The sequence below is a fragment of the Penicillium chrysogenum genome (assembly GCF_028827035.1).
Source record: "Penicillium chrysogenum strain IBT 35668 chromosome Unknown utg000001l_segment0_segment0, whole genome shotgun sequence".
Taxonomy (NCBI): Eukaryota; Fungi; Ascomycota; class Eurotiomycetes; order Eurotiales; family Aspergillaceae; genus Penicillium; species Penicillium chrysogenum.
In genome coordinates this window covers 41,374-60,657 of record NW_026622749.1, presented here as the reverse complement: position 1 = coordinate 60,657, position 19,284 = coordinate 41,374, and the positions used below count along the sequence as shown (strand labels likewise).

The 19,284-nt window shown below is 50.9% G+C and overlaps 10 protein-coding genes across 10 annotated transcripts; 4 read left to right on the top strand and 6 right to left on the bottom strand.

Annotated features, from left to right (window-relative positions):
* Positions 1–971: 971 nt before the first annotated feature.
* Positions 972–2,122, bottom strand: N7489_000026 (mRNA splicing protein PRP18; the record flags this gene model as incomplete). Its single annotated transcript, XM_056705782.1, has 2 exons — positions 972–1,164; positions 1,215–2,122. The coding sequence occupies 2 exons, from the start codon at positions 2,120–2,122 to the stop codon at positions 972–974; spliced, it is 1,101 nt and encodes a 366-aa protein (XP_056570084.1).
* A 326-nt stretch (positions 2,123–2,448) lies between these two features.
* N7489_000025 (SAP18 family protein) lies at positions 2,449–3,261 on the top strand (the record flags this gene model as incomplete). The annotated part of the gene is made up of 1 exon (XM_056705781.1): positions 2,449–3,261. The coding sequence occupies one exon, from the start codon at positions 2,449–2,451 to the stop codon at positions 3,259–3,261; it is 813 nt and encodes a 270-aa protein (XP_056570083.1).
* Positions 3,262–4,135: 874 nt separating this feature from the next.
* Positions 4,136–4,660, bottom strand: N7489_000024 (uncharacterized protein; the record flags this gene model as incomplete). Its single annotated transcript, XM_056705780.1, has 4 exons — positions 4,136–4,189; positions 4,266–4,381; positions 4,549–4,584; positions 4,642–4,660. The coding sequence occupies 4 exons, from the start codon at positions 4,658–4,660 to the stop codon at positions 4,136–4,138; spliced, it is 225 nt and encodes a 74-aa protein (XP_056570082.1).
* Positions 4,661–5,069: 409 nt separating this feature from the next.
* Positions 5,070–5,989, bottom strand: N7489_000023 (glutathione S-transferase; the record flags this gene model as incomplete). Its single annotated transcript, XM_056705779.1, has 3 exons — positions 5,070–5,425; positions 5,518–5,903; positions 5,952–5,989. The coding sequence occupies 3 exons, from the start codon at positions 5,987–5,989 to the stop codon at positions 5,070–5,072; spliced, it is 780 nt and encodes a 259-aa protein (XP_056570081.1).
* Positions 5,990–6,991: 1,002 nt separating this feature from the next.
* N7489_000022 (2-hydroxyacid dehydrogenase) lies at positions 6,992–8,035 on the bottom strand (the record flags this gene model as incomplete). Its single annotated transcript, XM_056705778.1, has 1 exon — positions 6,992–8,035. One exon carries the CDS (start codon positions 8,033–8,035, stop codon positions 6,992–6,994), a length of 1,044 nt encoding a protein of 347 aa, XP_056570080.1.
* A 1,761-nt stretch (positions 8,036–9,796) lies between these two features.
* Positions 9,797–10,830, top strand: N7489_000021 (FYVE zinc finger domain-containing protein; the record flags this gene model as incomplete). Its single annotated transcript, XM_056705777.1, has 2 exons — positions 9,797–10,219; positions 10,447–10,830. The coding sequence occupies 2 exons, from the start codon at positions 9,797–9,799 to the stop codon at positions 10,828–10,830; spliced, it is 807 nt and encodes a 268-aa protein (XP_056570079.1).
* Positions 10,831–11,514: 684 nt separating this feature from the next.
* On the bottom strand, positions 11,515–12,193 carry N7489_000020 (GNAT family N-acetyltransferase; the record flags this gene model as incomplete). The annotated part of the gene is made up of 2 exons (XM_056705776.1): positions 11,515–11,634; positions 11,657–12,193. The coding sequence occupies 2 exons, from the start codon at positions 12,191–12,193 to the stop codon at positions 11,515–11,517; spliced, it is 657 nt and encodes a 218-aa protein (XP_056570078.1).
* A 384-nt stretch (positions 12,194–12,577) lies between these two features.
* Positions 12,578–14,356, top strand: N7489_000019 (rRNA (cytosine-C5-)-methyltransferase RCM1; the record flags this gene model as incomplete). Its single annotated transcript, XM_056705775.1, has 2 exons — positions 12,578–12,775; positions 12,839–14,356. The coding sequence occupies 2 exons, from the start codon at positions 12,578–12,580 to the stop codon at positions 14,354–14,356; spliced, it is 1,716 nt and encodes a 571-aa protein (XP_056570077.1).
* Positions 14,357–14,482: 126 nt separating this feature from the next.
* Positions 14,483–15,924, bottom strand: N7489_000018 (uncharacterized protein; the record flags this gene model as incomplete). The annotated part of the gene is made up of 4 exons (XM_056705774.1): positions 14,483–15,091; positions 15,139–15,461; positions 15,512–15,580; positions 15,633–15,924. The coding sequence occupies 4 exons, from the start codon at positions 15,922–15,924 to the stop codon at positions 14,483–14,485; spliced, it is 1,293 nt and encodes a 430-aa protein (XP_056570076.1).
* Positions 15,925–16,916: 992 nt separating this feature from the next.
* Positions 16,917–19,239, top strand: N7489_000017 (GMC family oxidoreductase; the record flags this gene model as incomplete). Its single annotated transcript, XM_056705773.1, is given in 3 exon segments — positions 16,917–18,402; positions 18,468–18,572; positions 18,587–19,239. The coding sequence occupies 3 exon segments, from the start codon at positions 16,917–16,919 to the stop codon at positions 19,237–19,239; spliced, it is 2,244 nt and encodes a 747-aa protein (XP_056570075.1).
* Between the last annotated feature and the right edge of the window lie 45 nt (positions 19,240–19,284).

The window sequence follows — 19,284 nt, the reverse complement described above, 5'->3', positions numbered from 1 at the left end:
CGGACAGATTTTGTTTGGTGCTTACATGGAGAGGAACTGAAATAAAATGAGCGTATTGTCTTAATTTAATCCCAAAAGTAGTAGAAAACTGACCAGTTGATGTAGAGGTGAGCTACGTCTCCCGCGATCTCGGACAAAACACCTTCAATCCTCCGCATAAGCCATGCTTCAAGCCATCCTCACCACTTTTTTTCTCCTGGTACCATTTTATTGCATATACAAACCCCCAAGTCTGTTCATTCGTTACTGTCAACGTCGCTGGCCCGACGTACTCTTCCGCGTAGACACAAGCAACAAAGTGGTTGCATTGACGATTGACGACGCGCCCTCCATACACACACCTGCAATTCTTCGTCTATTGCAATCGCACAATGCAGCTGCCACTTTCTTCTTGATAGGATCCCAGATCCCAGGACACGAATCTGTCTTGGCTGATCTCGTCCGAGCTGGCAACGAACTGGCCAACCATGCCATGTATGATGAACCATCGCGTGCACTCAGTGACGACGCCTTGGCAGATCAGGTCCGATCAGTCCATGCCAGAATCCAGGACGCTTATGTCGCAGGAAATACACCACAGCCCGAGAATTGGCTCTTTCGCCCTGGCTCGGGATTTTTCAGCTCCCGGATGAGATCCCTTGTAAAGGAGCTGGGCTATCGGCTGGTGCTCGGGGATGTGTATCCGCATGATCCGCAGGTGCCATTTTGGAAACTGAACGCGAGTCATATTTTGAGTATGGTCAAGCCAGGGAGCATCATTGTTTGCCATGATCGGAGAGAGTGGACGGTGCCCATGTTACAGAAGGTATTGCCGGAGCTGAATCGCAGAGGGTACCGCGTTGTCACAGTCTCCGGGTTATTGAAAGAGACCAGTTCAAGTTGATGTTCAAGTTGATGGCAAAATGAATCTAAATGTACATGTTTTCCTTCTTGAAACGCTATGGGTATATTCGGACACTATTCTCAACGGGCTAACCCATCATCTGCAATTGATCCTCCGGCGGCCAGCGGACTTGCGCAAAGCTCAAGCAGCGTTTGATACTTTGTAAATACTTGCGGGTAATCTCGTCACTCAGAATATGTGCCTGCTGGTCACTCTGATGCAGCTTCTCTCGTGCTGATCGCTCGTGAATACCAACCATGGTCACACCGATGGGCCACGCTCTATAGGTATGTTAGCGTCATTTCTAAATCTACCAGTGGGATCGACATACGCTTTACCGATGCTCACGCGTAGGTAAGCATCATTTGCATCGACATATCGCCGTTGTTGCGCCTTGTGCACAATTTCAACAATTGGTTCCAACAGCCCATCCTCCAGGTCGGACTTCTCGAAGAGGCGGAACAACGGGGTCATGTTTTCGCGTGATTGGATCATAGCATTGAACGCTTGTTTTCCCTGGAAACTTTCTCGCACGGAGATGTCACGCTTGGCTAGTGCCAGTTCCCATTCCGACAAAACCATGTTGAAGTAAGATGCCAATTGCCGGAAAAGGAACAGACGGTTCTCTTGGTCCTTTGGGATCTTGGCTGGAATGATCATCTGTCCACCAGACACGGGCTCCAGGGTGGTGGGAATAGGTCCATCGGTCACCTTCTTCTTGGGAATAGCGGCCCGCTGAACTAGACGACGGTATCGTCGAAGACGGGCTCGATAGTCCTCTCCGAACAATTTTATTGGCGCATTCATCTCTCGTAATTTTGCAGTAAGCTCCTCCTCCTCGATATCTTCCTCTGCGTCACCGTCGGCTGGGGTATTCTCAGGCAGCTCAGGCAGACCGAGCCTCCGCCGCCGTTCACGTTCTTTGGCTGTTTCTTCTTCTTCCCTCCTCTTCTTCGACTCCTCGGCTAGTCTTCGCTTCTTCTCCTCGCGTTCTCGGACTCGATCCGCTTCTTCTTCTTCGAGCTTGCGCTTATTCGCCATGCGCTCTTCGCGTTCCCGTGCAAGTCGCTCTTGCTCTTCGTTATAAGCTTCAATCCGGGCAGCTTCGACATCGCCTCGTCGCATATATTTCTTCGTTGGTGCGGGGGAGCTTTTCCCTGTATCTTTGGCGGATGGCTTCGAAGCATCGCTACCCTTGGCCTTGGAGATCTCCTTGGACATCAACGCGGCGAAATCCATGGCGGTGTTGCAGTGAGCTTGAATAATGCGATAATGCGACTGTGGCTCAAGATAAAATTAGACAAATAAATAAGGGGGAGTTGTGTCAAAGGAAGATGTGTGGAAGTTGAAGGAAAAGAATGTTCGGCTTTGCACGTCAAGAGAACCCGCAGCTTTTCGACGCCGCATTTGTCTCTTCCAACTCCCCTCAACCAAATTCCAAGCACTCACCTCCAAGGACCTTTATCCAAGCTTTAATTCACATTCAAGTCATCGCATCTCCATTCTCTCCTGTTTTCTCCTCATCCTCTGAATTACAACCTCTAATTTTCACCCTACCTTCCATCATGGCCGCTCCGTCGCGCGAGGGCCCCAAAGCTCCGATCAATCGCCAGACCACTGCACCTTTTCATTTGAAGCTCTTCTACCGAGTTAACAACTACAACCCTCTATCCGACTACAGCATCCCCCCACCATCTCGCCGTGGAGGACCGGTCAGCGGATCGAATGCCATTCGTCCAACATCACCTGTCGCATCTACAGCGCTCCCACCACATCTGGAGATCTACACATGGCACTCATGTACACTTCGCGAGCTCTCACAACTTCTCACTTCTGCTCTTCCTTCATTACTCCCTGACCCACCCGTTGGGACCCGTCTCTGCTTCCGACTGATTTACCCCGACGCACGCGGCGCGGCAATGGGCGGCCCCGATGCGCGTGGACGATACTTGAGCAGGGATTTAGGCAGTGCTATTGTTGGTCCGAGAGATAGTCCATTGCACGCAGACGACGACGAAGATAAACAGGAAGCACGACCTCGCCCTGGCCCGCTCCGTTTTCAGGGCTCTGAGGCCGACAGGCCCCTGCAGGATGCCCGTTTCATCGTTGGAGACTACATTGAATGCGCAATTCTTCCACCGCTCGAGGACGGTTCCGTTGCGCCGGCGCTCAATGGCGCGTCAGGCCCGATCATGGGACCCAGGGGTGGAGGTGGAGGTGGCATGCGCGCGTTCCGGGATAACGGATATCCTCGTGGGCCTGGTCGTGGTCCTCGTGGTGGTGGTAGTGGACCTCCCCATATGCCCCGAGGTGATTGGCATCGTGGCGAGCGACTGCCTGAAGGTGGACGAGGCCGTCGTGGATGGGCGCCATATTGAGAAGGGCGAGGAGAACTCCAGTTCAAAAGCAAGGTTGTCAAAAGGGCGATGGATACCCATATTGAGACATTGTATGATTATCTAGTTTAAGGCCAATGGAAATGGATTCTGTACCAGGTACTACATACAGTACCATAAAAAAAAGCAAAAAAAAAAAAAAAAAAAAAAAAAAAGAAAGATGTGCGCCCTGCCTCGGCGTTAGGGTCGCGCTCTGCCACTGGCCTAAGGGGCTACTATAGCTTCATATTGCAGCATTTTAGCAAAATCCGCTCTAGGGAAATCTACTTATCTAACTTTCGAAGATGTTGGCCTCTTCAATCGCCGTATGTAGCATAAATAGGCTTGAGGGTGAAGGGTATTCATCCTGTGGTCGTGTAGATACATACCCATTATTTAGCTAACTCTATGCGGCAACCTGATATTCTGCTAGAGTGGGGCATATCAGGTTACAAAGGTTGAGCATGCAGATGCTCAGCTATTAACATCCATGGACGACCTCCAAGCTGGTGGCGAACAGATGCCTATCAGAAATCGGGATAGCAACTGTCACTATAATGGATATGGATATCACCTGTCTTTTGGATGAGATACCCCCAGGCCGTATATTTGGCCTTGAAAGTAAACCCCAGATTCAAGCACGGTACACTAAGTCAACAAAACAAAGGAATCCATGCGGTATATGCTGTGATAAAGTACACGGCCCACGCAACGGGCGCCGGCACAAAAAGAAAAAGTCAGGCAAAATCCCCTCGACACACTAGTATCTCCAACATCTCAGTGTGTAGTTCTTCATGTCGCGTCATGGCACAGTCGCTGCTCGGTACGGGTTTGATAACGAAACGGGAATTGGATTATGAAGTTCATCGCTAGATATCTACCACTCGGCGATCGAATCTCCCCTTCGCTTGCCACGGAACTCGAATTGGCCCTGCATATTGTTAGCGCATGCTTCTCCGCGGGATTGGACCACAATCGCAATCCAACCACAATAAGCCATTCCATACCTCGTACTTGTAGGCAACGTAGCCAAGAACGCCGGGAATCAGGCCCATGTAGACGAACGATATCATGGCATGGCGCGGAGTCCAGCGCCAGTACTTGTAACGGTTGGCATTGAGCTCTGTGGGTCCGTTAGTCAATCTTCAATCGGTGAGAATATATTGCGTTGCAGGATTCTGGGTTCGACAGAGCTGGTCCAAGTAGCTCATATCTATGCTTGCGCCAGCGTAATGCGTGAAACTCATCCGGAACCTTGGATCTTGGGAGATGGGGTTGGGGGCAATGTACCGTAGTATTTCTGGAGGGCCGGGTCAAGGACCAAAGCTGGAACAATGGGTTAGCAATTCAGCTCATTGCACACATGGGACTCTCCAAACTCACACTTGCTAGGACCAGCCATTGTTGCGGAAAGCGATGAAGCGTAGACACAGAATCGACAACGCTTGCAAGCGTCGCCGGGATTGAAGTTGAAGGTCACATGATGATGAATCAGCTGAATGATGTAATCAGTTTTCGTCCTCAACCTTCCCGAGGTCTACATGCTAAGTTACGTTGTACATTCCAAATATGAAATGATATATATTATTTTGTCTCTCTCTCTCTCTATTCCTTCTTGTTATCTTATCCTTGCTGGATACTCTCATTGTCGATGTATGCGGTTGCGGAGGTGTGAAATGATATCCGAGATCATCCGCCAACCAAACGTCTTCCATATCTCAGCGACGTAACGGGGTATACATGAGATAAATGAGACCTGAGGGCTTAACGACTTACGGGAATCCATTCTGCCCTTTGTCATAATTTCTAATCTACATAGAAGCTGAGAACTTTCCCTCAATCTCCTCAATCTTCTTCACGGCACGCTGGTACCCCTCGTTTCTCTCGAGGCGGTTAGCATACTCGACAAGAAGAGGGTATCTCTCCTTGTTCTTCTCCTCCTTCAACACTCTCATGGTAACAGCGATGACTGGGAAACTCAGCAATATATCGGCAGCTGTCAGCTCCTTGCCGCAAATGTACTGGCCACCCTCAGGAGATGTGCGGAGCTGGTCCTCAAGGAAGGCGAGACTACCCTCAACGTTCCGAGTGAGGAACTGATTCTCAACTTGTGAGGCAACAATGCTAGTGATAGGTCGAACAAAGAATGGAGGGGCGTTCCGAATAGCTGTCGGAAATGTCAGCGATGCTTCCAACGTTGGATCATCAACGCCATGCGAGCATGTACGGTGTTTACGCTTTAAATGAAAGGCGACTTACAGTCGTTGACTAAGGTCATAACCAAGAAAGGCATCAAACTGCCCTCCACGTAGTGCATGAAGTAGCGATAGCGCATCCACTCCTCGGTCTCTCCGCCCACTTTGCCCTCGCTGCCGGGCGTGTACCGTTGTGGTACTAGCGTCGGTCGCGCGCTACTAAAGTGGTCACAGAGATATTCGACGATCGCACCAGACTCCGCCAATACTAGCGGTTTGGTGGCGCCCGGTGCCTGGATGGTGATCACAGGCGACTTGCCCAGCGGGTGGACCTCCTTCAGCTCAGCAGGGGCGAGCTTGTCAGCGCGACGCTTGAAGATTTTGAGCTCATATTCCAATTTCAGTTCTTCCAACAGCCAAAGGATTCTGTGACTTCGAGATTGCTCGAGCCTGGAATGTGGGTTAGTATGATTCTGTGAGAGACTGTGAGGAGCGTACCAATAGAGAGTAATCTTGCAACCTTGATTGTTGTCCATAATGTTATGCTATAACAGTGTTATATATTATGTATGAGATTCAAAAAGTGCAAGTCAACAAAGAAGAACTTCCAAGGATATAAATGCCCGCACGTGGATGATGTCAAGATGGCCCGAGGCTTCCAAGTTTATTTCCCAGAAGGGAAAAGAGGCCGAGACCTGCAGATCTTGAGTTCCGGGCAATTCTGATTAGCATATTCAGGTGTTAGGCGTATAACAATCGTATTCGGACCATTCTACAATGCCTCTCTACTATGTGTAGACAATACTTGGTGTGGCGACTATCTCCAACTAACTTTAGCATTAACAAATACAACATAGAGCTAACCGGAGTTCGTTTAATAAGGACGTTCCGTACATATCCTATAAGGGACCAAAATTCACAAATTTGGGCTGGACCGGTCAGAATTCTATCTGCTCTGTAATTCTCTATTCTACTACCACAATTTCCATCTTATGCTGGAGGGTTATCCACATGTTCATGTTGATCATCCCAACTACCGAGGCTTCACCGGCTGTATATAGACTATGTATTCACATCCGCAGGTAAAAGGATTATTGAGGTGAGAAAGGCCTGGAATTGCCCGAGGCTGTGAATCTCCTTGAATTGCGTGTTTCCCGTCATATGACAGGCCAAAGGTGGGCTATTCTCTGTTAGCAGCAATCATGGTATCAACACGCAGTGGTGACTATAAGGAGGACGGAAACTCCTTTTTTGGGGGAAACGCAAGGCCATTTTCTAATCCGATTCCCATGAATAGGATTCTCAGAATTATCCATTCTGGTCAGAAGTAGATATCGAGGAACTTAAAATAAAGCTTGACAACGCTCCTCTTCCAGAGCTGCATCAGAAGTCATGGTTCAAGGGTCAATCACAGGGGCATAGTTCAAAGCAGGAGAAGAGGGGTTTAGATGAACGATAACGTCGGTTTAACGTGTGTGGTAGATTACTGTAAATATAAATACATGGATGCTTCATATTCAGATATACTCAGACTTCCCTTATAGCCTTACCGGCTCTGTATCAGGGGGAACTAGTACATGTCCCTCCGTGACCAGGGAGTTCTTGCACGAGCGGGCCGAGACCAGATCGGATAAATTGCCGAGTGTGACCTCAGCGATCTCCTCGAGGGCCTCGCGTGTGAAGAACCCCTGGTGACCACAGATCAAGACGTTGTGGAAGGTCATTAGGCGCATCAGGACGTCGTCGTCGATGATCTCCCCGGAGTGATCGTTATAGAAAATCTCGCCTTCGGCTTCGTAGACATCCAACGCCAAACCGCCCAGCTGCTTCGTCTTCAGCGCTTGGATGACCGCCGCGGTATCGATGAGTCCACCCCGCGATGTATTGACCAGTAAGGACCCCGGTCTAATGCGCGCCAATGTCTCTTCATTGATGAGATGCTTCGTGCTGTCCGTAAGGGGACAATGCAGACTAACAATGTGGCTCTCCTGTAGCAGGGTGTCGAGGTCAACTAACGTCCCGAACTGGCGGAACTCTTCGCCGGCAAAGGGGTCGTGCGCAAGTAGTCGGCAGCCGAAGCCGTGGAAGATGCGCGCGGCTGCGAGTCCGATACGTCCCACACCGATGATCCCCACGGTCTTGCCATGCAGAGTATTCCCAAGGAGACCTTCGATATTGAAATTGCCCTCACGCACACGATTATATGCGCGGTGAGTCTTGCGATTCAAAGTCTGGATCAGGGCCACTGCGAACTCCGCCACGGCTTCGGGGGAATATGCCGGGACGTTCGCCACAAAGAGGCCTAGCTCTTCGGCAGTTTCGAGATGGACGTGGTTGAATCCCGCACAGCGGAGCAAGATGGCACGGATCCCGTAGGCATGAAGGGCTCTCAGCACGCGTTCGTCCAGGGTGTCGTTGACAAAGACGCACACTGCATCGCAACCTTGGGCTAGGGGCACTGTCTCCTCAGACAGCGCGAAGGCATGGTACTCAATGGTGCAGAGCTCGGGAAAGTGCTGCTCACGCACCTGGTCAAAGTAGGTGCGGTCGTAGGATTTGGCACTAAAGACAGCCAGCTTCATGATAGATACTTTTGTGATCCGGGGGTTCCAAGGTTTGCATATTGAAGTATAACAAAGTCATGACGACATGGGTGTTATCGTATGACGCCTGCAAGCGGCGCTTTTGGGATAAGGTACTTTCCCCAGATCTCCGACTGCAACCTCCCGCATTCCAGTGCAGATGTAGTATACTGTATGTTGTACTCGTCCAATTCTCCAGAGGTCTCAGAAACGGAATATGACCTATATGAAATACTACCTCTTACCTAGTTAGGTAGTAGTATGCATCAACCGTCATTACAGGAGTAGGCGGGATAGTAATGGTCTACTCCGTACGGAGTACTCCGTACTCTGAAACCAGTTCCAAGCGCAACTTCAATGTTTCCTTATTTTATTCTCGAGGTTTAACATTGACCTCGGCCCCAAAACCCAGTGCCCACAACTTCCCGAGGTCTTCTGGATGATTACTTCTTTCAGACTTGCAGATAATCTTATATTTTATTTCTTTCTATTTCCTACGAGTTGATTGGATACTTCGGTCTCAGACTTCCGCGGGGCTCCGGCATCCGCTAGAGGGTCAGGCCAATAGGATGATTGAGATTGAAACGGCCCAATCATCGCTCGATGATAAGAAGAGACGCCACAAGCTGTCTGATTGGTCAGTGTTTACCGTAGTTTGACGCTAGTGAACCTAAGGATCCCCGAGGAAGGAGCGACATTTTCCCTTCTTTTCCCCTATTTTCCAGTGTTGTCTTGGATAAATGAAGATTGCAAGTGCATGTTACATTGTTAAATTATTTGTTGATTGTATTATTATTCTATGTCGTATGTCTGTAAGTACAGTATATGAGTCTTGAATACAATATAATTATGTGAACCTTGGAATCTGGGAAGTAGATCGGAACTGTGTCCTTGACCCAATTGCGGATTCCAAGGTTCAAGTGGAGAGACCGCAAAAGGAAACCCGTCACTGGGGCTTCATATGGAAAACCGGTCTGGGTAATCAGAAATGGCGGTCAAAAGAAAGTCGAGGTAATCCAGATCTTTTAGTCCAGTTGCTAATTTCATATCGGGGAAATGTATGTTGTATGTAAATCACCGTGGAGGAAAAGGGAAAAAAAAAAAAAAGTACGTCCTGCAAGAGGGTGTACTCGATATACGTGGAAAAGACACACGGGCTACATAATAGTACTTGGCAGTACTTGGCCCCTGCGCATGTATAGTCCCCGCCACCAAGTACCCCAAAGTAGAAGGCAGACAAGTTGTACTCTCCATACACATGAGATACAATACAATACCAGATCTAAAGGTAACAGTATCACAGCCAAGTACTCTCAGAGTAGTATGCTCTTCACCTCCAGGGCTTCTCCTTCACCTCCTTTTCCTTTTATTTATTTTGTCTCTTCTTCTTCTTCTTCTTCTTCTTCTTCTTTTCCCACTTCTCAACACTGTTCACCCGTTCTCATCTCCAATATCTCCACTTAATCCACTTTCTGCATACGAAAATACAATCTTAGCTCCAACGTTCCTGGTCTCCACTGGGCTCGACCACTCACGGTCGACTTGTTTTCTTGCCTCTTCCCCGGCTGAACGGCTCTCTGTGTACTCCGTACTTACATTTATTCGAACTCCTTTTTGCCCCTCGGTATCTGCTTTTTGCCGCTGAGCTTGGGATTGCCCTTTAAACTCTACTCTTAACATTCCGCCTCCCACCTTTTCAATTCATAACACATCCCAATCCTCTTCCTGTCAACTACCTTTTTTTCTTTTATCTTCATCATCATGGCGACTCATGTTTTGACCAACCCGGCAACCAACCAGATTTCGGTTTATGGTCAACCATCCCCAACCAACTCCGCCACCAACACTCCCTCCAACAATTCCCCGACCTCCCCTCGCATGACCACCGCTTCCCTGCACCAACTGCCTCTACAGTCGCGGCAGCTGCGTCCTCTTAAGGGCCCCCTCTATGTGCCTGCAGCTCTCCGACCCACTGAGCGACCCCAGAAATCATCGCCTATTACCCCACCCCGCAGCGCACACGGCTCTCTTGACAGCCTGAACGAGGACTCGTCGGAACCTATCAGCCGCCGCTCCACCATGGAGAGTCAGTCCAGCGAAATAAGCCAGAGCGCCCAGCATGAGTGGATGAAGAATGAACACCTGGGTGCGGTAACCGGCCTCCCAACCCGTACACACTGGAAAGTGAGTATCTCGAGAAGAAAAAAAATAGTTTCTTCTTTCCCTTCCTTCGGCGCCTTTATAGGGATTGGGTTCGGTTTGGATTGCGCACTACTCAAAGCAAATGTCGTGTGAGCTCGTCATTTCCGAGAAATGGCGTGCTACAGTCCACCGCCTCAGCCCTGTCGCATCCCACCTGTCCTTTGATCGCATTGGTCACTCTTAAGAGGACAATTGCTAACTTTATCCAGGCTGATTCTGCCTCTTCCAACTGTGATTCTCCAACTTGCCGCTCCTCATTTGGCCTCTTCCTGCGCCGCCACCACTGCCGTCACTGTGGCCACGTCTTCTGCGCGTCCCACACACCTCACCTCGTTCCCCTCGACCAGGATGCCCGCTTCCATCCCGATGGTGTCCCCTCCCGTGCCTGCGATCTGTGCTGGAGCGCCCACCAACGTTGGGAAGAGAACCGTTCCGACCGTCTGAACAAAATCCAGAATACCATCGATGCTCAGCAGATTGGCATCTCTGGTGCCGACTCCGAGGGCATGAATACTGAGAATCCCGAGTCCACCGTGGATCAGACCGAGGTCGCTGCCTCCGTTCCTCGTGACTGGAATTGGAGCACTTTCTAGACGCATTGCCATGTCTCCTTTACTGTGGCCAGCAGGACTGCTGCAGCTCGGCGTTTCACTTGATCTTACTTTTCATAATCTTTTTCACTCTACCGAGTCATGCTCGCGCGTGACCTGTTTTTCTCTCTATTGGCGATCATGGCTTTGGCGTTTCTGACAGGCCCTGGGCCCTGTGCTTTGTTTCTCTATTTCTGTTTTCTGCAGTCATGTCATGACTTTGCATGCCTAGAGGGTTCTCATCGGTCCTTAGCGACCCGGTTGCTTTCTGCTTTCTGATTTTCTGCTTTCTGTTTCTGTTTCTCTTTTGTTTTTGCTTTGCGTTGATCAGATACTCATCGGTCCTTGGCGACTCGGTTGATTTTTGTATCTGTTTTCTTTTTCTGTTTCTTCTTTGCGTTGATATTCATCGGTCCTTAGCAGCCCGGTTGATTTTTTTCATTTCTTTTCATTTCTTTTGCTTTGCGTTGATCAGGATACCCCGTCGGTTTTTGTTGCGCGGCGATCTCATTTGATGTTCTGCTTTACTGGTCCCTGATCCCATGCTTGAGGGAATGTGATAGTCTTGCAATTCCCCAAGTTGAAATCTAGTTCGATTTAGTTCGATCTAGTTGAATCCATTGATATTGAATCCATATGAGCTTCTTCTCTACTCGGTAGACTATGCTTGCCCCCTGTAGATCCTTATTATTTATCCAGAACCACCCGCCGGAACATACCCACATGCTCAATCCCTTCCTCATCCCACCGACCCAACGACTGATCCGTTGCAAATCCAAGCCCAGCATACATCCCCTCCACATCCACCTGGGCATGCACAAGGACCAACCCCCGCCACGGAGTCGGAGTAACAGGTGATCCCCCCCGTCGCAGCGATCTGCACCGCGGCCTCGTCTATCTCCGCCGCATGCATAGCCGCCCAGCCCAGCGCCGTCTCCACTAATCGTCGCCCAAGTCCAAGGCCGCGGAACGACGGCATGATCGCCACCCGGGTCAGCTTGATGCAAGGCTCGTGCGTCCAGTCGTATTCGGGCACTTCCCGCGCGACGACCGCCGCTGGCGCTTCCATGAGATGGGCGTGAGGTGCCTGTGGCGGGGGTACCAGGCGGATAACCCCCACCGGCGTGGAGGTCGCAGCGGAATTGTCGTATAGTACCCAATGCCAGCTGCGGGCATCGTCGCTGTCGATCTCGGAGTCTGCGGCGCAGTGTTGCTCGTCGATGAAGACGGACTTTCGGATTATCATTGCATCATTGAAGATAGTGGGGTTGGTGTTGTTGCTAGTGTCTTGGGATGGGAGTACTAGCTTTGCGTTGGGTCCTGGAGGCGGCTGTATTGAAGTGATAAACGTTGTTTTTGGTGCCATTCTGGTAGGTGATGAAAATATGAAGGTTAAAGAGTCTTCAATGGCAATGACGGTGACGGTGAAGATTTGGAAAGTTGAAGGAGCTAAAGGTCATGGCGGAAGGCCCATGCAGATATATAGATATCGTCGAGATCAGCCACAAAACATTGAATGCTACCCGTCGTTGGGCTTGGATATAATTGAAGACGACTAGAACGTGCTCTTATCACATCGAAGTCATAATATCTAAGAGCCCAATGTAATACACATATAACCTTTGAAGGTATGCTCGTTTTATAGTCTCATGGTTCAATACAATCTGATGCAAACAGAACAAACAGCGTCACAATATCATTTCGATAGCGAAAATCCTCAAATTTCTCCGACCAACATCCCATACTCCCAATGTCCCTCTACTTTGATGCGGTTGCTATCTTGACTGCACCCTCCTCAGGGGGCTCATTCAAGTCCCGGGTTTACAGCGCTCGGGACCTGCGCGCATCTCCAGCGCAGATCTATGCGTTGATCACCGAGGCTGCTAAATGGGACACCGTGCTGGCAGAAGTCATTGACAAGTCAGGCATTCTCGCCCTGGAGCGCAAGGTGAGCTGACTCTAGAGGAACCATCTGAGATACCTACTGACTGACTAAGTGATTTCCATCTAGCTCTCTCCACTCCTTGCTCTTCTCCTCGTTCATGATCATCTACTCGCGAAAAAGGGCATTGCCGCACCAGCGACCCACACACTGCGCCAGACCGTGGAGCGTCACAAGGCCAGGCTAAGGGCTGAGTTCACCAAGGCCCGTGTCCGTCGTGGGTGTGCCACTATCGAGCAATTCAAGGCTGTCGTCATACGTGAGAAACGACTGGCTGATGGAACCAGCCACTTCGTCTACCCGCGCTGGGTGCGCATCAATAATATCCGCACTACACTTGAAGAGCAGCTGAGCACTACGTTCAAGTGTTACCGTCGGGTAGACACCCTTGCAGAATTGGCCCCGGAAGACGAGCTGGAAAGCCGAAAACCAGAGCCTCGATTGTTCATCGATGCCAACATTCCAGATTTGGTGGCGGTACCTTTCGGCGCAGACTTCACTGCCTCATCTGCCTACAAAAATGGAGAAATCATTCTCCAGGACAAGGCGTCCTGCTTTCCGGCCTATCTCCTGTTAGGTGACCGTGGGCCTAGCGACCCATGGGAGGGCGACTTGATTGATGGCTGTGCTGCCCCGGGGAACAAGACTACGCACTTGGCTTCGCTTCTGGCCAAACAACAAAAGGGGAACAAAGACAGCAAAGAGAGAATCTTTTCTATGGATGCATCTACCATGCGTTCCAGAACGCTGCAGAAAATGGTTAGTCTGGCCGGGGCTGACTCGGTCACTGTGCTGCAGGGTCAGGATTTCCTTGCGCTTGACCCGGAAGACGAACAGTTTGAGAAAGTTACCGGGTTGTTGTTGGATCCCAGTTGTTCTGGTAGCGGAATCATCGGCCGTGACGACGTCCCTCAGTTCACACTCCCTGCTGCGGCAGCATACAAGGCGCCCAAGTCACATGGAAAGAAAAGGAAACGCCCGGGCAACGAGGACGAAGCAGATGGTGAACAGTCGAAAGCCACCATGGGAACTCCGCAGGCAGCGCCCACAGATGAAAATGATATCCCAGATGGGACAATCGACTCAGAGCGACTGACCAAACTATCAAGTATCCAAGCGCGGATCGTTGAACACGCTCTGCGTTTCTCGAATGCTACCCGTGTGACGTACAGCACTTGTTCTATTCACTTAATTGAGAATGAGGGTGTCGTAGCTCGCATTCTGAATTCTCAGGTCGCCAAGGAGCGCGGCTGGCGCCTCCTGCGGCGCGATGAGCAGCCTGATGGCTTGCGTCGATGGAAGAAACGAGGTGTCCGAGAGGAGCGGCCAGCCGAAGGAGAGACAGGGCCATCGGGCACGGTAGATCTCTCTGACGAGGCACTAGAAGCGTGCATCAGATCTTGGCAAGGCGACGCAGAAGGCCTTGGGGGATTCTTCGTAGCTGGATTCATTCGTGACCCTGGTCACGCTATCGCGGCCGTTCCGGCGAAGGGAAGTGGACATGGCAAGCACGGTGAGAGCGATGAGAGCGATGAAGAAGAGGAAGAAGATGAAGACGATGAAGAATGGGGAGGATTCTCCGATTAGACAAAATCATATATTAATGCAAGTTTGGCCAGCGTGCAACAATCCCAGAGAGCATCTGTTTGATATCGTACATTCAAGTCTTCTGGCGTATGATGCAGTTTGAGACTCGAACAGACGTACACGCGACTAAAGGAATTTCCGTGACCGGTTTCGGACCTGTGCACTGGTATAGATGTCCAATTTGACAGCAACCAAGACAACTTCGTATGCCCCGGTAGGGCCTGTCTGCACTTGCAATCGCCATTGTCCTGTCCGAACAACCCAGGGCCCATCGTCCGTATTATCGACCCGTGGGCGTTTAGCTGCAGGCACATCATCCTCGCCAGCTTCGGCCTTGGCTCTTGGTATCCTCAAATGCTGGGGGTCTTGTTCTCCATCCACCGTGAGATCAGTTTCACGGTCGACCCGGACCTTAATTGGGGCTTGGCCCAATGGTGGATGTGAATCAGGCAGGTTCATCTTTTTGCCTACCGTCTGTAACAGGCTGGCAATTCTTTGCTTTGACAGGCCTAGGAAATCAGCACGCATGCTCCCCCGATGGATCAGACTAGACTCATTGCCGATCTCGACCACCAGATCCGCAGCGCTCTCGTCTACAAAGGGGCGCGTGTATGTGACCACTCCACCCATAGGCGACGCAGAAACCGTATGAGAGGCAAACTGAATCCCAGACGGTCGCACATCCTCAAGCCGGATGACTATTTCCAAACGATGGCTGAAGGGATTGGTGGTTATCTGATGCGGTATCAACTTTTGTTCCAAGCCGCGTAGGTGGAAATAACGACAGTCGCGTAGGAGCGAAGCCCGATGATCCTCGTTTCTGATATGTAACGGATACCCGCGCAGCAGATGCAGGAGCTCATCAAAGACATCCGCCGATCGGTCCGGCACGCTTGGGGGATGATGGCCGGAGGTCGCAAGAGACCCTGGCGGTCCAGGCCCGGGAACACCTCGGACGGGGAGGCAAAGAAGGCGGCAAATCCGAGGGTGAAGAAGTTTCGGGAATCACCGGGGCCTGAGAAGATATCGCGGGGGATCTGGAAGTGTCGGTCGCCGATCTGAATAAAGCGTTCGGACTCGAACAGCTGGGACATCAATCGGGGCACTGTCGGGGTCAGCCATTACTTCCATGGTGTGTGGACAGAGAATGCCCACATGTATAGAACTGCGCATCTGCGAATAGCTTCACGAATTGCGCGCCATCCTGGGGCCGTACATGGTAGCCTAGATGCAGCTTGATCAGCCTCCGTCCGTGTTTGTCCATGGTGTCCCATACCCTGCAGATGCCTAGCGATTTCGCGGAATGTCGCGGGATCACGATCGATATATAGGGTCCTTATGTTGGCAACATCTTGACTCTGACGCAATTGATCCTCAAAAAAGCGTGAAAAGTAGGAGGGAGCTGTTTGGAAGGGGGTCAGTTTCAAGTTGGATGGGAGAGAATAAGCGCGTTTACCATCAGAGGCAAGTGAAGCACCCGAGAGACGAAAGGTCTCGGAACCGATCTGAATAGAGAAGACTTTCTCTTTAGGGAGATTGCATTTGCTAGAGGGAGCTTGGGTGTCCATTGTTTGAGAAAGGTCAAGGTCGTCAAGGTCCGGGCGGAGAAGTTACTCACACAGCTATCTACAGATACACATAACTACACGAACACTAGACTACACACTAGAACATTACTATTACAAGAATAAGTTTATGCGCAGATGATCTTCTCAGATGGTTTCAGATAGTCTCCGATAGCATTTTTGTATTCCTTCTATGGTCTAAACCCCAATTCTCCTTAGACATGGTATAGATGCATATATAGATATTTCCTCTCAGCAGAAAAAAAGGCGGTAGGGAGTTGAAGAGGGACTTTCCCCTGATACCAAAGGGACTGTACTCTGTCGATGTACTTAAGTACTTAAGTGACCTTGTCATTGGCATGAACTTCCATTATCTCGAAGTTCATTTCCTATCAAGGCTCTAGTCTTAAATGCTACTCTCACATGGCCCTGGAACTCGGCAATTCCCCCGCAATTGAGCCCGTGAGAGCCCGTGAGCCTGTGAGCCCCCTTATTTCGGAGAAAGAGGGGGGGGATCTGCCTCTCCAGGGAACTTTGACCTTTGGAAATTGTCAGGCAATGGGAAGATTTGCATATTAACTGGTCGAGGCATTCAAATCCCCCCCACCAGAGTCAACATATGCTCACTTTCGACTCCACCCAACCGAGGCTTCTCTCCCCGGATTTTGGTGTTTTCTTTTTTCGGGTGAGAACTGAAATGGCTGAAAGGGCTGAAAGGGCTGACAGGACACAGTCGTATGAGGAGTCCAGTACTAGTCTATACGGACTACTCTCTCCATGATCGTCCGAAACATGCACCTAAGAACGAATATGTATCTGTTACCATAGTGGGGACCTGAGGTCGAGCTCGTATATTATAAACGTCCGTGACCCGTGCCCAGATGCACTTCTCTCTTTGCTCCACAATCTCATTTCTTTAATCAAAGAATTCTTATTCCCATTCTGCTCCGCACCATCGGAGCTCGATCTACGAGACCTTTGTTCTGGTTGCAAATATGCCCACCCATGCTGTCTCCACATACACCCCGAGGGATGTCCCTCTTCCGCCAGCGCCTTCGGCCACTTACTTCTCGGAGTTGCAGTGGAAGACCTTGTATGCGCTGGCCGACGCACTTGTGCCCTCCATCCACACGGCGGCAACTGCCAAGTCATCGAATGACCGAGTGATTTCAGATGCAGAGTGGAATTCTGCCGTATCCAGCTTGTCAACAGTTATTTCTGGACCGGATGCCGTGAACATTGCCACCCAATATCTGCATGAAAACGTTTCTTCAAACCCGCAATTCCGGGCCATAGTGGAGCGACTCCTGGGCGACTATGTGCATGACGAGGGAAGGAATGGCTTCGGGTTTATCCTGACTGCGCTCAACACCCGTGCGGGCTCGCTGATTATAACGGGTTCCACCACGCCAATGCAGGACCAACCGGTGGAATTCCGGGAAAAGGTTGTGCGTGGATGGGACACTTCTCGCTTGCCTCCTCTCCGCGCCATCTACCGAGGACTCACCGCCATCGTTAAGAAATGTTGGATTATCACCAGTCCAACCATAGGCCCAGTGCTGGGGTTCCCACGCCTGCCTGCTCATGGCAAACGTGTCGACGGTTTCCAGTATGAGTTTTTGCAATTCCCTCCTGGGGACCAGCCAGAAACGATTGAAACCGACGTCGTTATCGTGGGAAGTGGCTGCGGCGGTAGCGTGACTGCAAAGAACCTCGCCGAAGCGGGTTACCGAGTGCTGGTTGTGGAAAAGTCCTATTCCTATCCATCCAACACGTTCCCCATGGGCCCGAATGAGGGATTTGTCAACATGTTTGAGAACGGAGGTGCTATCTCCAGCGATGATGGTTCGATGGCAGTCCTAGCGGGCTCAACGTGGGGCGGTGGCGGTACCGTTAACTGGTCAGCATCTCTACAGACCCAGGGGTATGTCCGGCAGGAATGGGCGGATGCTGGGCTGCCTTTGTTTACCTCCCTCGACTTCCAGAAAAGCTTGGACCGTGTCTGCGATCGCATGGGTGTTAACGAGGAGCATGTTGAGCATAACCATCAGAATAGGGTGATTCTGGAAGGCGCCAGGAAACTGGGCTACGCTGCCAAAACAGTTCCCCAAAACACTGGACACGGTGAGCACTACTGTGGGTATTGCACGTTAGGATGTGCCTCAGGTGGGAAGAAAGGTCCAACGGAGTCATTCCTTGTGGACGCTGCCCAGGCCGGCGCGAGCTTCATGGAAGGATTCTGTGTCGAGAAGGTGCTATTCACTAATGTCAACGGCAGAAAGGTTGCTTCTGGTGTGCAGGGAACCTGGAAGTCGCGGGATTCACACTTGGGCCTCGGTGGTATTGCGGCGGTGGAGCGCAAGGTGATTATCAAGGCCAAGAAAGTAGTTATATCGGCCGGTACATTGCAAAGCCCTCTTCTGCTGTTGCGTAGTGGTTTGAACAACCTCCAGATCGGCCGAAACCTTTACCTTCACCCAGGTAAGCACTCTCCCGCTTTCCCCCACTACAACCCACATTACGGACACTTACTGTTTGTTACACAGTTATGGGAGCTGGTGCTGTCTTTAATGAGGAGACTCACCCCTGGGAAGGCTCTGCACTCACAACGGTTGTCAACGAGTTTGAAGACCTTGATGGAAATGGACATGGTGTGAAGATTGAGTCTGTTTCAATGATGCCCTCCGTGTTCATTCCCATCTTCCCTGGCGGGACTCCTTGGAGTACAAGCTGTGGGCGGCCAAGATGCGCCGCAGCACGAGCTTCATTACCTTGACCAAAGACCGTGATACTGGTCGTGTTTACCCAGATCCTGTTGATGGACGGTGCCGGATTGACTACACGGTCTCTGCCTTTGACCGAAAACACATCGTGGAGGCTATGATTGCTTGCGCCAAGATTGCGTATATCACCGGCGCCACAGAGTTCCATACCGTTTATCGCGACCTTCCCCCATTCATCCGGCCAGAGACTTCGGACCCCGAGGCCCCTGACGGCACCAACGACGCGGCCCTGCAGAATTGGATTGACGAGCTTCGTCGGAAGTCCCCTTTGAACCCGGGGCGTGGTTTGTTTGCCAGTGCACACCAGATGGGTACCTGCCGTATGAGCAAGTCACCCAAATTAGGTGTGGTGGACCCGAATTGTCAAGTCTGGGGTACTGACGGTTTGTATGTTGTGGATGCGTCGGTGTTCCCTAGCGCTAGCGGTGTGAACCCTATGGTCACCAACATGGCGATCGCCGATTGGGCCAGCCGAAACCTCGCGCGGGCGATGGGAACGGTACGAGGCGAGGGCAGCTTGATTGCTCGTCTGTGATGGGATGCCTGCCGTGGGAATATCTCTTCAGGACTTGTCAATATG